At 43.1% G+C, this 17,046-nt stretch overlaps 1 protein-coding gene across 1 annotated transcript; it reads right to left on the reverse strand.

The window, feature by feature from the left end:
• Positions 1–106: 106 nt before the first annotated feature.
• Positions 107–14,354, reverse strand: DIS3L (DIS3 like exosome 3'-5' exoribonuclease). Its single transcript, XM_005521645.3, has 17 exons — positions 14,152–14,354; positions 11,655–11,808; positions 10,780–10,908; positions 10,083–10,218; positions 9,184–9,360; positions 8,209–8,287; positions 7,184–7,363; positions 6,465–6,634; positions 5,995–6,156; positions 5,116–5,363; positions 4,254–4,346; positions 3,099–3,632; positions 2,110–2,264; positions 1,837–2,015; positions 1,383–1,528; positions 691–865; positions 107–618 (listed from the first exon to the last, which is right to left on the reverse strand). Exons 1-17 carry the CDS (start codon positions 14,294–14,296, stop codon positions 307–309), a joined length of 3,174 nt encoding a protein of 1,057 aa, XP_005521702.2. The 5' UTR covers positions 14,297–14,354; the 3' UTR covers positions 107–306.
• Between the last annotated feature and the right edge of the window lie 2,692 nt (positions 14,355–17,046).

The raw sequence follows: 17,046 nt of genomic DNA on the forward strand, positions 1-17,046 counted from the left end.
CTTGTAGGGAAGAAGGAAGTCCGTAGGTTTTAAGAACTTACTTTGCTCATGTTGTCCATAAAGTAAGTTTTTGAATGATTTTTAAAAGAATTCACAGCACAGTATCTTCAGTCTGAAATATGAGCTTTATCAGGTATAAAATCTTTTCATAAGTCATCCATACTCATAATCAAATAAAAATAATTCTTATTTAAAATAGACATTTAGCTTCTTAGTGAAAGGACTCTTGAATATTTAAATAAACTGCTTTTTACAAGATCCCCCAAGCACTTGTGCACAGTGAACAGGACTGGGACAGGTCCCAGTTCAAGTCCTGATGTCCTCTGTCACATCCAACAGCGCCAGCTCCCGGATCTCCTCCAGCAGCTGGTACAGGCTGGGCCCCTTGGTCTGGCAGAACTCCCGGGACTCCTCATCCAGCACTTCCACCCTGGCTTTCTCTTGGGCACGCTGGGCCTCCTCTGCAGACTGGCTGACTTCTTTCACCAAGTCACACTTGACCACATGGAAACTCTTCTGGGCAGCCTCTGTGTCTGCAGTGTGGTGCGGCGCATTCCTGATGATCTCCAGCTTGATGGTTTCTGCGTGGCAGCGGGAGGTCTGCACGAGGATTCTCACCTGCAAAGCAGTATTGGGGTTAAATTTCTGATGGTGCTATTTCCTTTTCCTCCCCTCAGATGAGATACTCACTGTGATGTGATCAAAAAGGCTCAAGGTCACGGAGTCTCCAGTGGTTGTAGTGGAGGTGATTTTATGCTGAGAGCGATGGAGGGATCCAGGCTTCCACTGGCAGCTCCCAGACCCTTGACAGGAAATGACCAAGCCCTCTTTGTTTTTCATATAGGCTGCACCTTTGATTCCGTAACTACAAAAGAGCAGGGAAAAGCTGTTCTAACCATTTTCAGGTCTCTTATTTTCAAAACCCACAGCCTGGCTGGGATTGTAGGAAAGCAACAGGAAGGGGCAGGCACAGTAGCCTGATAATCCTGCTCTGGGGATGCTGAGAGGTGTTGTTAAAGAAAGCCAGACAAGAAAACACCATGCAGACAGTGACTGAAGTGTTTGAGAGCAGTGAAGCAAAAGTGAAATAATCAGTGATCCATTCTCTTAAGACTGGGTGGGGCCTGGAATGGCTCAGCATGGGAGAAGAGCAGCTTTACAGGTTTTTCCAGACAGACAGTGAGGAGACAATTCTCCATTAAAAAAAAGCTCCTTTAAGAGCAGCAGCATGTGTGCCCTGTGTACTCTGTAAGGCAGCAGCCTTTCTCTGGCCCTTGAGCCTCAGATCCAGCCTCTGGAATGCTGGATGCCAGATGTCGCTCCCAGCACTGCAGCAGCAGCAGCAGGTGTGGTTGGCAGCCCACCGCAGTCCCCGGGCTCACCGGGGCACGAAGACGAGCACGCCGTTGGTGCGGATGGAGTAGATGACGCCGTCAGCCACGCAGCGCTCGGCGCTCTCGGCGCTCCTGTCCCGGAAGTACATGCACTGGAAGAGCTCTGTGGATTGCTTCTGAGCACGCTGGGCTGCCTGTGAGCACCACACACACACACAGACAAAAACATACGTAAATATTCCAACAAGCGTCTCTTGGCTTTGACTTACACTGCTGCTTTTACCCATTATTTATTCTTTTACCTGTCCCCAAGAAAAATTACATCTAAAACAAAATCCTGCGTGCAGTACAAGTGAAGTATGAGAAGCAAATTGGTATTTAAAAAAACCCCTATGCACTACAAACAAAAGTAAAGTGATGCTCTTAATTCACAAAAGCCAGAGTCAGGACTGGTATCCCATTCCCGAGGGCACCACGGAGAGTCCCACAGGGATGCCCTTACCCGGTTCCTGTTATTGATGTGTCTGCACAGCTCCTCCAGATCCTTGTTACTGATGATGTTATCCATAACATCCCCCGTGGTTCCCCTCAGGGCCGCTGCCATCAAGAGCCTGTGCACAACGATGTCAGCGTATCTCCTGATGGGAGAAGTGAAGTGAGTGTACTTCTCCAGGGCCAGCCCTGCCAAGAGAAAGGAACAGAGATGAGATGAGCGCTCAAAGACATCACCCAACAGTTCAGGAATGACAGCCAAGGCAGAAAAGTGACCAGATACCATAATGATGGAACTGCTCCTCAGGACAAGAGCCAGTTGAGAAGTACAGGGCATTGGACATGGCATGGGTGGCCATGGAGCGCAGCAGTTTGTTCACAATGGGATCTGAGGGGTCGTTTGCTCTGTCCAGAGACTCGGCCAGAGCCTTGTTAGACCTGGAAAAAAATTAATTAACTAATAAATTATTTTTATTAATGAAAATAAGATTTTAATTAAGTCACTTTATTTCTTTGTTAATTTCTAAGAAAATGATGCTATCCCTGGTTATAATGGCTCACAGTTAACAACAGCATAAAACCCACATAGAAGTTAATAGTTATTTATACAAAAATGGCAAGCAGAGTGATACTGAAACATTCAATGCAGTTTAGTAACAGCTCTACTCTAAGAAAATGTTTAGGAAAAATCGCAGTTTTCAACCACATGTCTGCTGCAACCTGGAGAAGCAGGGACTGGAGCAAACTCCATCCTGTGCAGTACAAAGAGTGAGCTGGCCCAAACCTTTGTGTCCAGCACAAATGGGACATGGTGACACCCAGGTCACAGAGGCTCTACTGATGCCCTTCACCATGCTGAAGATAACTCAGGTTATCTTGCCCAAGGAATTCTGAATTATTTTGAGTCATTTAAAATTACTACAGTGCACAGAATTCACCTGATTTAAACCAGTACTCTCTTACACAGGAAATAAGTGCAAAGAGGAAATACAGAGGATTACAGTGGAAATACAGTGCAAACAAGGCCACTGCACAGCTTGACCACTGCACAGTGACTGAACAAATGTTTTGTCTGGGCATGTCTAAAATTATTCAGCCACTGCCATTTGCAGTACAGCCAAGCAGAATGCAGGCAGCTTCTCCTGGTCAGAACATCATCAGAAAGGTTCTGATAAAACTTTTTAAGAACTGCTATGCAATGTCTCTTAGCATTAAATACTCAGAGCTGGATTTGTTTAACAATAACATGGCCAATTTAGTAATGAAAGCTACCGTGTGTCTATCGAGAAGCCTTTGGCACTGGCACATTCCCGAAGCTCGGTGAAGAATTCCTGGCGTGGTGGAGGGTGCTGCCTCAGCAGAGCTTGGTGGGGAAAATCCTCGGAAATCCTTTTCGCCACCCAGTGGTTGGCCAGGATCATGCATTCCGCCACGGTCTCGTGCACTTCCAGCGGCTGCTTGGGGATGAGATCATGGATATTCCGTTTGTCATCCAGCTGCACTCGGATCTCGATCCCTTCCAGCTCCAGCGCGCCGCACCTGTCCCGCTTAGCTCGGACGTGTCGGGCTATGTCGGTGAGCTTGGATATGGCCCAAAGCAGCTCAGCCAGCTTCTCCTGCCTCGTTCCCTCATCCAGGTCTTTCAGTTCCAGGATATCCCTCACCACACTGGTGTCCCCATCCAGCAGTGCCTGGGCTGTCTCGTACTCCAGCTTGTAGGCAGAGCGGATCAGGGTTTTGCTGTATTGAACCCTCAGCGTCTCGAACGATTCCTTCTCCAGCTCCCACAGGACGCTCACAGCGTATCTTAAAGACAACACCACAGTTCTGGAATAGCTCTGGCAGACTTAAACTCACATTTCAAGCATATTCAAATTTTAGAAATTTATAGATTTAATTCTGGTTGTGGAAACATCTTTTTCTTTATGGAACCAGTGCTCAGCAACACCACTAAATAATGCACTTGCCTTTCAGTCTCATGCATGACAATGATAACTGAAATGAGGACCAGCTACACAGCAGTATTTTCAATTTTTATCTGATTATGAGTATGGATGAGTTATGAAAAGATTTTACACTCTGCTAAGCAGAGTATCCCTAAGGTATAAGGTCTCCTTTATGTTAAAGCAGATGATAGTTATTTTTGTGATAGTTATCTAACTGTGATAGTTATTTTTACCTATTTTTATTTTTATTAGTAAGATGCATCCAGAATGAACATCTCTGTACCCTGAATATCCTCATGCCAGCCTTGCATATCCTTACACCAGCAGCCAGCTGAGCTGTAAATTGATATTAACTGGTCTGTAAAATTCACCCTACCTGAGGCAGAACTGAAAGGTAATTTTCAATGTACACAAAGAGTAATGCAGTAATAATGCAAAATGACTTGTAAAAGTCTCCCTGGCCTGAAGTCCCAGCCCTTACCTGTCCACCCCGCTGAGGAGGGAGCACAGGTCAGCACTGAGGACAGAGGGCAGCATGTCATAGCGCCGGTCCGCCAGGTAATACGTGGTGGCCCTGGAACAAAACACAGTTACTGCTCCTCCCACCAGGACTCCTGGGTATAAGCACTGCTCCACAGCCTGATCTGAAAAAGGTTATTCCCACAGAACACTCCCAGGTGCAATACCAAAGCCAAATTATTTAAATAGCTATCTCTACAGAACAACCCTAATTTTGCCTTCCTTGGTATTTCAGCTGTCATTAAGGGCAGAACTGGGGCTCGACAAAATTTGATCACTGAAGAAGAGGTGACTTAATGGCTACATCAAACATCTCTGCTGCCTACACTTTATACTTCTTTGAATCTACAAAGAATACAGTTCATCAAGTGATTCAACAGTTTAACTTCAAAACAGCGGCAGCAAAAGAAAAAAGAGAATGAAATATTTGCACATTAAAAGACAAGATTGAATATTAGAACACGAGCCTAACAAACACCCCTGGAATTAAATTCATGTAAGACTTAATTCCATTTTGTGGGTGTTCATCTCCCTTGGAAAGCAAATAAGTGGTTTTTAAAAATATTTTAAGTCACAGATGTTAAATTAGACTATAAAGCAAAGAGGAGTGATTAGGGAAAAATAAGCTTGTATAGCTTTCTGGAAAATGTGTCCAAATAAAAGCAGAGTGTCATTAGTTATGTAACAGTTTAATTAGCTTTAAGAAGTCTTTAGTAAGACATGAAAAGTGAAAGCATGTTTTTTTTTCCTTCCAAAGTTTCCTTAAGGTAGTTTCACAAACTTCTGAGCTACATAAATTTTCTAATTTCCAGAAGATAACTCACCTTGCTCTGGCCTCAACATCAGTGTAGGAATTTGCTGCCACGAAGTGAGTCACATCTGCAATGTGCACCCCCAGCTCGAGGTTCCCGTTGGGCAGAGTCCTGACAGAGAGAGCATCATCCACATCCTCACAGCCCTTGGGGTCAATGCTGAATATCAGGTGTGTATCTCTCAAGTCAAGGCGTTTTTTTGCCTCCTCTGGACTCACTTTCCATGGATTCTTTGGAGAACTCACTGGCATTTCACTCATCTATACAGAAATATTGTTGATGAACACAGATTTATATATTTTCTACAAAAAGATGCCAACAAATTAGATTAGTTTTTCAAATTTTTCTTTTGTTTCATTTTCCAAGTCTATTACATTTAAAAGAATTCCATGTGTATTAATAACCAGTGTTATTACTACAGTGATACTACAGCTCTGGCAAATATAACCATTACATATTGGTTTTTTAGTCTTCTTTCAATTAATTGTAGGTATAATCAAAATAGTTATCTAAGAAAGCTGGCTCCTCTCCCAGCTGAAAACAAAGTATTTAAGTCAATGATTTTGGTAGGATGAGGCCTTTAAGATCAGTAGCATAACCACCTACTAAAGACAGAAAAATCTTAAAAGTCTAACTCAAATTTGAATTAAGAGTTCATAATCTCCTCCTCACAGCAAAAGGATTATCTTAAAATCACTCTTGACTTGAAAATCCATAGTATCAATAGAACCACAGATCCAAGAGATTGCAGAAAAATAAAGTAAAATAATAATTAATTTTCAGCTTTCAAAAACCCACCGGCAACTAAGATGTTGAACTGTAAGAGGGTCCCTCTCTTAGAGAAACAAGACCCTGGAAATGAAAAGACTGGATCTGATCACAGAGACAAACCTGGATTTCTGAGAAAGGGGCAGCACAAATGCTGTTCTCCACCAGAATAGCTGCAATTTCCCCCTCGAGATCCCCAATTCTCCCCAGCACTCTCACAAAGTGTCCGTTTGGATACAGGGAAGTCGACTCCCAGGAATCGATGCGCACGACAACTCTGTAATCCTGCAGCAAGACAGCTCTGTTAGAACAGCTCTGTGCCCCTGAAAAGTACAATTTATACCCCTAACACAACCTTTAACTTAGCAGAAAAGTCCCAAAGCAAGTGGGATGTAAGTGCTCAGGGCAGCTGGACTGTGGCCCAAATTCAGAACTCAAATAAACTTTGTTACCTGAAGTGGTTCTGACAGGAATTGAACCCGCACAGACTTTTATAGTTTTACCATGTTTTTGTCAAGAAAAGCATCATTAGAGCCTATAACGCCCTATAACAGCTTTGTAGGAGCACAGAACAGAGAAATTCAGTCAATTACCTGTAATGCTTCAGCCTGCTGAGTGCTGATCCGGATTTTGGGAATACGGTAATCCCAAGGCGTTACAAGGACTTTCTGAGCATTTCTGCCCTGGGACTGGCTCTCTTCTTTAGAGGGGAAAGTGACCACATAATCCCTCCAGTTCTTTTGGATGATTCCAACTACTTTACCTTTAAATAAGGAACACTGTGCATTAAAGAGTTAAACAGAACCAAGAAAGCAAATATGTGGGAGGTGCAGGAGATTCATTGCTTTGTAAAATAAACTGCTGTGTCCCCAAATCTGTCACAACTGCCAACAACATATGGTGTGTAGACAATACAAGTGTGTCATAAACTAATGTTGGCACAGGCAGATTTTAATGAGCTTTTATTTATGTGGAGACTAACTCATTGTATAGATTTCAATTGATACACGACATAAATTACTCAGATTCCCACTGCTGCTGAAATGTGGCCAGTTCTAGTAATACAGAGAATTTTTAATAGCAAAGAGCAAAACAAAACATGATTTCCCTACAAAAAGAGAATTAACCTCTTAAAACTTTTAGCTGACTTCAACAAACTTTTAAGATGCAGCTATGGCTGCAGAGTAATAATTTCAAACAAGACTCTAAGTTCCCATGGTACTCAGGCATGTCACACTGGGATACTTTTTCACCTTTTTTTTTTTTTTTTCATTATTTATCAGCAGGGAATTAAAAGGATGCTTCTCCTTACCTGTAGGCATAGGGTCACCTGTGGTGTCTGCAGGTGCTTTGTCCTCAGTCTCGTTTTCACAGAGGGCAACAGTCCTTCCTTTCCATTCATGCTCAGGGAGCAACTCAACCACAACCACATCCCCGTGGATTGCACGGTTCCGAGCCTTGGCCCCATAAATAAGGATGTCACTTTGAAGTTCTGTATTTAAAATAAAAGGAAACACAACTATGATCTACTAAAAAAATTCAAATCCCTCCATTCTTGGAAGCATTATGCTGAAATAACAGAAAATGACTTTTCCAATATGATTTCTTCCAAAAAGGACTACAGGCAAGTAATTAATATTGCAAGGAAATGAAAACCTTTTCCTCATTTTATTTTTTTTTTAGTGAACTTTTGGATAACAAGTAGCAAAGGCTGGGATGAGTTCACTCTTAGGCAGCAGCTATAAAAACAGACAGCATAGTTGAATTGTGAAAGCCACTGCCACAGGATTCTGGGGAAGGTTCAGAACAAAAGAAGCTTTTAAAAAATAATGAGTGTATTGAGCACTAGTTTGACTGCAGGGTCTGTCACAGGAATATCTGAAAGCAGTTATTAGTGAGAGCTGGGCCAATGTGTCTGTGCAAGGGCAATGGACTGTTCCTTCAAAGGTGATGATTAGTAACTCATGCCAGAGACACAATCCTGGGTCACTTTGGATCAGCTTGACCCAAAGGGCAATTTTCCAATTATGGTCACAAAGACCAGCTTCCTAATCCTGCCAACATCTATGCAAACTCTTAGTGCAGTCGAAGGAGTGGTCACCTGAGATTAGAGCAAAGCACAGGGACAACAATTTGCACCAGCATTTCCCTTCAGAGAGGTGCAGGGAAACAGGACAAGGGCCAGAATATGGCCAGAAGTGGTAAGAAAGAGGAAGGAGTTTTCCTCACAAGTTCCACCCTCTGGTTAATTTTCAGCCTCCTTTCTGGCCCATGAAAACCACACAGGCACTGCAGTGTCTCAGTCCTCATCTTATTTGATAACTGAAAACTTCTCACCTGTGTCTTTGCTGCCAAAGCCCTGAAGCCGAACAAAAGCTTCCAGCTGTGCTCGGTGCTTATTGACATTCAGGGTACCCTGGAAGAGACCAACAAAACAATCAATAGAATGAAACAGTCACCCTAAAAATGCACAACTTAAAAGGATAAAATTTTGGGGGTTACAATTATTTTTGCATGAATTAGTTTTGATTGATCCGTAGGTTATTTTGAACACAACTGTTCTGTCTGCGGGATATAGAGCTTTAGGAATTAACTTCTGGAAAAGAATGGTAAATTCTTTTAAATGCTGAATTTATTTATAAGTTGGTAAATGACATTTTATTCCAACTGCAGGCAGTGTAAGATTACCTTTGTTGCCTGCCTTAGCAAAGAATCTGGCATTATTCCAACACGAAAGAAAAACCTCAGTCTTTCTGTTCATATTTTATTCCTGCCTCTGCTGAAATTGCCAAGAAAGGAACAAATTACTGCCCCTAATTCTTTAAATTATTTTTAAAAGGACACTTGTCCACCAACAATCCATATTAAAGCTCTGAGCAGCCATAAACCTGTAAATTAATTTTATTGACTGGGAGATCTCTGTGCAAATGAAGTTAGAACTGCTGCCTTTGTGCAGCACTATTTATATTTAAGAATGAGGCCTCACTGCTTCAAATCACACCTGGTCTCTCAATTTACAGGTACATCACATATCAACCTCAAGAAAAATCCATAGGAAATTTCAAATCCTCAATAGTCAATTCTTATTTTAACTTCTCCAAGACAAAAAATATTCACATGTCACAACACAATGTAGGGGAAATATTTTGAGAATCCTAAGAATCCTCATCCCTTCCATCCTCTTGTTTTTAATTTTCTTTCCCTCTTCCCACCATAGCCATATTTCTTTCTCTAATCACTCTAATTCAGGCAACTCAAGGGACCAAGCACAAGACTGCATGTCTCTGTGTATGTTCTCTATATAACAAATACCTGCAGGTATCTTCCAGATTTGATCCCAGCCTCCAATATTTCCACAGGTAAGTGCTCAGGATATTCTTTTCCATGGTTCTCTTGGCTTTCACTCTCCCTCTCACGCTGAGCTTGGACTATGGAGTCAAAGAGCTCATGGGCAGCCTTTAGGTCAGGCCAGAAGTTATCCAAGTAATTCTGTATGTACAAATAGAAATAAACATGAGAGCATTCTGAGATCTCTATTCTTTTAATAATGCATTTGGAAAGCCTGTAGTGGACAAGAGCTGTCTCACACTCAAAATAACACAATGGTAATGATGAGTCTGCTCTAAACACCACAGATCTGTCTCAGGTTCAGCCTAACCCACTGCTAAATACAACAAATGTCAATCAGTTTGGTGCAGTTTTTACTCAACATCCTTCCACAGATACTGTGTGATACCACAGTAGCAGTGGTATCAGAGATGGACACCTAAGTGCAGAATGAATGCTCTCAGACATCACTGTATCCCCAGCAATCCAGGCAAAGTAACTGGCAGAACACTGTTGATGGATATTTAGGCTACAGCTGCTTACGGACAGCTTGCACTCCAGATTTAGGCAGCTGCCTGAGGGAACTGATCACTGCTCATCAATGCCAAATTTCTTAAAAACAAGGAAAAGGTCTCCTGGGAAAGAAGACCTCTATCCTCTGAGCTACTGTTTATCTTTCCAGCTCTCTGCTTTGCTCACTGCCATTGGTTTTTCTGACATTCCCATAAGTGACATATTTGCTTGCTTTGATAAATGGAGACATGAGTTACCATCACAGTTTTCTTGAATGTAAACTCTGACATGATTTAAAATACACTTTAATGTACTTGCTTCATCATTTTGATGCAGCATAAAGGAAACCTTTTATTTTTCTGGCATGTTACCTTGAAAGAAATCACAAACACTCCTTCTGTTTCATTTCCATACTGCCTGATAGCATCTTCATCTTCTGTTACCATAACAACTGGCATCTGACCCAGGCAGTGATTGTGATACCAGGCTGCTGCATTGTAAATATTCCTAGAAAAGTAAAGTTTGAAATAAGATTTCTGGCATAGTTCATTTGCTATTTGCAAGATTTTGCTGGCTTTGTATAAACGAGATTTGGATTTAACACTCAGACTTTTGAGAGATATACAGCAAGCTGCAGAAACATTTTTCTGCAAAACCGTTCCTGTGCCATTCTTAAGCAGCACAAGAAGAGAGAAGAATAGAATGTTTCCTCCCCAATACATCCACTTGTGCCCTGGCTGCAACACAACATGAAGTTCCTCTGAGTGAAAGCTTGTAAAAAGCAGGTTGGAGGTGCTAAGACTGATGCTACGGTATGACTTTAAACTGATCCAGCTTTTTCTTTAGCATTATTGCATTTAATTTAATAACATTTTGTCTATTTCCCTAAGAAAACAATGCTGATACTTTTATAGTTATAAAGCACAATGAAGACTTCCAGTGACTGTGAACTGTTGCAGAGCTAAGCAGAGCAAGAGCATGGATCTTTCAGTACCTGGTGCATGCTGACATTCCTAAATACAAAGCCATGATGCTGTGCACTGTGACACTGCAGAGGTTCAAACAAACCTGGTCTGCCACTTCTCCATGGATTCTCCTTTCTCCCTGGGCAGGTAGCAGTGCTGGTGGAATTCATTAGCAAACACAGTACAGTCATGACGGGGATCCTTCAATAGATTTCGTAACTTGCTGTACTGTCTGGAATGAAAAAAGACCAATAGATTCTTACGCTTTGTTTTAATAATGCTATTTCAAATCCACGTGAAAATACAGCTGAAAAAGTCCAGGAAAATTATTGCCATGCACAGAGAAACGCACTCATTAAATTACACCACTGATGAGAAATCCTAAACCATCACCTGCAAGCAAACTTTGTAAAGTTCCATCATGAATGCTTCTGATTTTAAACATACTTGTTTTCCAACAACCACCACAAAACACCCTAAGTGTTCAAGAACTTGTTTTGTTTCGTCACTTTTGAGGCAAAGGCAATTTCTTCAAGAGCATTTATGCTTTAGAAATATGGGAAGGCCCTGAGAGCAAATTTTACTCTGAGGTGCTATGGCAATGCCCAGGTTAAGGTCTGGTGAGATAAGTACCACACAATAATATTAACTGCTCCCCAAAGACAAGTGCTCAGGCATCAATACAGCAAACCAAAACCTGTCCATGATCTATCTGTGGGCACCTGATAGATCATCAATGCAAAGTCTAATTAATTCCAGCCATTTGATTAGTTAATAAAGCTACAGGTTTCATATTGCTCCTGTCAAGCAAAAACTATGCCAGGCATTGATATCCATGGATCACAAAGGATCCCAGCCTTTCCCCTTCTGTAAAACTACATTAAGACACTAGAAAGGGCTAAAAACAAATCATACATTTTACAAATCAGTATTTTTACTTCAATCTAAATAAAAAGTTCGTTCTTATGGGATAAATACCTGCGTCCTTTCTGATGCTGCACAGCCTGACAAGCTGTTTGCATGAAAATAATTCCTTTCAGCTCTGGAAATTCCAGAATCTCCAGGTATTCCTGAACAACCTTGCAGTCCGGGACAACGTAGTGTGTGACATCATCTGATAACAATTTGCCATCTAGAAGATAATTCAGAGTTTCAAGGTTCAAACTTTCAGTTGCAATACTGGTTTCTTGAAAATATTTCCTGATGTAAGAAAATTAGGGTTGTGCCCCCTCAAATGCGTACATTTCTTTTCCTGATGAACAAAATTATGGATATTATGGTATAATTCTGTGGTACGGTCCATAAATTTGCATCCACTGATGCCAAAATTCAGTGCAAATTCTATCCAAAGGAGTAAAAAAGATTCACTTTCATTATGAAAAGGCTATAACTTAAAAGAGTGAAGATTACAGTTCTTTCCTCTGTGCTTCCATATGAAAAGGGGACTATACATCTGGCACAGAAAATCTTTTCATGTAATTTCCAAAGGCTGTAGAATTATGAGCAGCTCCTTTACCCTGCTCCCACAGCTCTCTCTGTTCAAACACACCATTTACAGCAGGGTCTTTACATAAAAGAGCACAGGTAAGGGTACACGTAGAAAAAAATACTGCTACTGCAAAGAAAAGATGTTTTTAAACCTAAACTATTAATCATCAGTGTTAATTTTCTTTGTAGAGACTATGCCTTAGGAATATGCCATCAAAATATCACACACATCACAGATGACATCTTAAAATGTACCTCAAAATTGAAGGGTTTAATTGCTTTTGGTATTTCAAAGATTACCCAAAAGCTTTCAGATGGGGGGGGAGCCTTCACTGTATTTTCTCTTAATACCTATTTATTCTTTATTATGAACAGTGAACTGCTGAACTCAGTGCAGGCAAATTATACCTATATAGAATAAAGTATATAGGTATTGACAAGTCAGGTTATTTTCATGTATTTCTTAGAAGCTGACACGGGACAATCTTTGAGCTGTAACCACAAGAAGTGTGAATCCAGCCAGCACAATTGTGCACACAGTAACTTGGCCTCATCTCACACTGATGGCTTATAATGGATGATGGCAGCAGGCATACAAGAAAGCTAATATTTATTAATAATTCAGAAGAGCATTAGAAGTGAAATGCCACTGGAAGATTTATGAGCTCTGCCCATACGAAGCTATCCTTGCCTAACCCATACATCTAGAGCAGAATGACTCCCAGGCAGGCACAGCTCACCCTTACAAGCACCTGCTGATGTGATTTTTGCAGGCAGTCTCTCACAGGGCATGAAATAGATTTGCTCAGCACACTGTGTAGAGTCAGGAAGAAAAACAAATATTTCCCGGACATCTGGGTTATCTTGAATAACCACCTAGGGACATATTCTGACAGTCACTTGTAGCACAATTTACATTTAAGTACAAAAGAGGGGGAGTTAGGCACAGCAGGAGAGGTTAGACTTTTTTCTGATATTTGCCTTTAATATATCCTTGAGGAATTCATAACCAAATGCAGTATTTTAGGGAGCAGTAACTATCACTAGTCCTGATCTCCTAGATAGCAGTAATACACAATAATAATCTAAATAATACACCTTCTGTCCTCGATTGCAACCTAAATCAAAAGTGAAAACATCTATGCTAATCATAGTTCCAAAGGAAAAAAAAAGTCACAATTCTCAACCTTTTCTTTTAGGCAGGTCATTTGGTCGATTTAAGCAGGTTGGATTTTATGTTTGTTATTTGCCAGTCAGTTTCCTGCATCAAATAAATTGTGCTATTGAACAACAACAACAACAACCCCAACTGAAATATCAACCACAGCTCGGGTGATGATCTGTGATGCACACAACAGCACCACAGTACATAAAAACAACAACAAATGCAGACATCAGAGCCTGGCAGCCTTCCCGTGTCTGAAATGCCCTGATATAACACAGGCAATTACATTTAATTACTGAACAGAAATAGCTGCTGATGCAGAATTACAATGGCTTCAAGACAACGGCTTGGCCCCATTGTAATACTTAACAGGTATGTATAGAATTTAGCTCATGCTATAAACTACCACCCTGCAAAAATTAATGCATTTTAAAGGATATTTTAAAACAAGATAAGTGTAAAAATTGAACAATCCTTTAGCCTTTTATCACTGCCAGTAAACTGTTCAGTTAAACCCTGTAACAATCAACTCCTCGATTCCTTCCGCTCTTAACGCCTCGCTGATTTCTACAAGATCTTGCTTGAAAGCAAAACTGTTGCTACAGCCGCGATTTGTTCAGCACGGTGCGGATCACCCCTTCCCCTTCAGGAATAACCCTAGCCCGAGGATCATGCTGTATCCTCAGGGACCACCCCTCGCTCAGGGATCCCCCCAGCTCAGGGATCACTCTGCCCCCGCCGCCCCAGCCCGGCCCGCGGGCGATCCCGGCTGTGTCAGCGCCCATCCCCGGCTCCCCCCAGCCCCTCACGCCGGAGCCTCACCGCGGGCGCAGGCGGCGCGGCACAGGGCGCTGCGGCACAGGGCGCTGCGGCACGGCACATCGGGGCGCAGGTAGTGCTCCCGCACCACCCGCACCGCGCGGCCCTGCTGCCCCCGCAGCTGCAGCACCTTCTCCGTGCGGAGCATCGGGGCTGCGGGGACCGGCCAGGGAGCGGCGGGGAACGGCGGCCCCGAGGCCGCGACTGCCGGGGCGCCTGCGCGGGGCGGGGCCCGAGGTCACCGCGCGGGGAACGGCCCCAACCGAGGGGCGGGAAGAGAGCGGGTGGGGCGGGCTGAGGGAACCGGGCGGGAACGAGCTGAGGAGAACACGGCGGGCTGGAGGGCCGCGAGCTGAGGGACGGGCGGGAGCGAGCTGTGGGGAGCGCGGCGGGGTGGGAGGGCCGCGAGCTGAGGGAGCTGGAACTGGAGCTGAGGGACAGACAGAAACGAGCTGAGGGAGCTGGCACTGGAGGTGAGGGACAGCGGGAACGAGCTGAGGGAACCGGGGCAGCTGAGGGCGGGCGGCTGAGCTGACGGCCCTGGAACTGGAGCTGAGGGGCAGCGGGAGCGAGCTGAGGGACAGCGGGAGCGAGCTGAGGGAACCGGAGCTGTAGCTGAGGGACAGCGGGAACGAGCTGAGGGAGCTAGAACTGGAGGTGAGGGACAGCGGGAACGAGCTGAGGAAACCGGAGCTGGAGCTGAGGGACAGCGGGAACGAGCTGAGGAAACCGGAGCTGGAGCTGAGGGAACCGGGGCGGCTGAGGGAACCAGGCGGGTCCTGAGGGGCGGGCGGGAGCGGACTGAGGGGGAGCCCGACAAGTGCAAGCCCTGAGGGAGCCCAGGCTGGGCGAGCCCAGAGGGCGGATTAAAGTGAGGCATGCAGTTGTTATGAAGCATCATGGTCTTTCACGGCATCTTCCAGGTCCGTTTCTCGCCCCTGATTATGTGATCACATGCCAGAGCACTCCGGGAGGTGGGCATCAGGGCAAGGGTGCGTGAGGAGAGCAGGCAAGCCCTAAGGACACCTGATTTTACAGTAATCACCGATATTATCCTTCACATTTACAGAGGGGAAGATAAAGGCACTGACAGATGAAGTCTAGTCCAAGATGAAACAGAAGCAGTGGAAGGTCAGGAGTCCAAAGCAGTGTCTCTGGGTCTGAGCCACTGCTCTGTGTAATGCTGCAAGTGTGGCATTTTGGGGATGGTTGTTTTAACTCTTAGAAAAGCATTCATACTTTCTCAAATAATGATTGCCTACACCATAACTTCACTAGAACATAAATACATGGTGAGAGCTGTGTAGTGTTTGTCCTTAGGAGGGAAAAAACCACTTGGAAAAAGCCAAGGCAGTATGTCACTGTATGTTCCTGTTTATTCTACTTCTTATTTTTTGCATGTTTTATAAAATGTGTATCTCCAATGACTAATACTTCTAAGTAACCAATTTGTGCCAGTAAATGGAAGCACCATCTGTAAGAAGCTGATTTGCAGAAGCCAAGTCCTCAAACATCTGAGGAGGAGGAGGTGTTATAACTTAGTGAGAGACGACCAAAGTGTAGACTTGGGTTTGGGAGTCAGGATGATTTCAGATGTATTATGTAAGCAGGATGTGAGAGGAAAAGGGAAATGGGGAGCAAAATGATGGAGCTCTTGTTCAGCCGGAACAAAGATAAGTAACCCTTGCTGATAGAAAGGGTAAGAAAAACACAACATTTGGGAAAAAAAAGACATTTAATTGAGTTTGAAATGTAGCAGATGCTGATTGCTGACACAGTGAGGAACACAGACCCGTGTGCTTACTCAGTGACATTCAATGACTGTAATAAAATGAAGGTTAATTAAATAAAAGTAGGTGAGATCACTGCTCTCATTTGTGCACTGTTTCACAGAGGAAAATGTAAGACCTTTGGGCCAAGTTCATCCTCTACTGATACTGTTGAGTAACTGCACGTGTATTTCTAACATAGTCTGAACAGTTTTATCATTCTTGAGTTTCCCCACTTCCTTCCTCTCTTGGAAGAAACCTCAACTGATTGCAAAAAGCCAAGCTGGAGTCACTAGAGCTAAAGAGAACTCTTGACACTTTATCTAACAGCTGAGTTTGTCCCTGTGAGATCAGAAATCAACTTTTCATGCTGATCTGGTAATTGTATTTACACAGGGCAAGAAGTTTGTGCAGGGACAGCCAAAACTAATGGGATCACATGTGCACGTTTAATTGTTTTAAAATAAAGGTTACAAAAATGTTGGTGTATCAATATTAGAAGATCTTACCAAATGTTGAAGAATAAAGATGGAGTGCAGTCTGCCTGCAGAACTATGGGACATACATTGCTTCATACACTTTCACTCCATAAAGTACTTTAGAGGAAAAAAAGTGGTAGAATACAAAGACATCAGTACAAGTATTGTTTTTATGCAGCTTTTATGCTCACTTTGTGCAATGCTCCCATGTTATCCACTCTAGCAAGTGCCAGAGAAGCTTTTATTTTACATGGGCAATAGAAGCCTTTTAAATTCAATCTCATGTTTGTGCCTGCCTGAGATGGGAAATGGGAGCTTCTCACAAGCTCTCCCTGCCTGGAGAAGCCTGTCAGGAGATGCAGGACAGAATTTCAGTGTTAGCTTTTGACAGAAGTGTTTCAGCAAATCACTGATCACAGATCACTGGAGAATACCAGCAATTGGTTCAAGTTTCCCAAGCCTGAAGCCTGACTCACCTGACAAATGCCACAAACAAGAGGCAGAAGATAAATCTGAGATCCACAGAGTCTTGGAATCAATAGAAATTGTATCTTTCTCTTTGAAAAAGGCCTTTTTATCTTTTTTTTTTTTTTTTTTTCCTCCAAGTACTCTGTCACTGAGGTAGAGGATGCAAGATTTGATTATCTTTT

The sequence above is a fragment of the Pseudopodoces humilis genome, chromosome 16 (genome assembly GCF_049639895.1).
Source record: "Pseudopodoces humilis isolate 2021_Gansu_Grassland_sample_001 chromosome 16, ASM4963989v1, whole genome shotgun sequence".
Taxonomy (NCBI): domain Eukaryota; kingdom Metazoa; phylum Chordata; class Aves; order Passeriformes; family Paridae; genus Pseudopodoces; species Pseudopodoces humilis.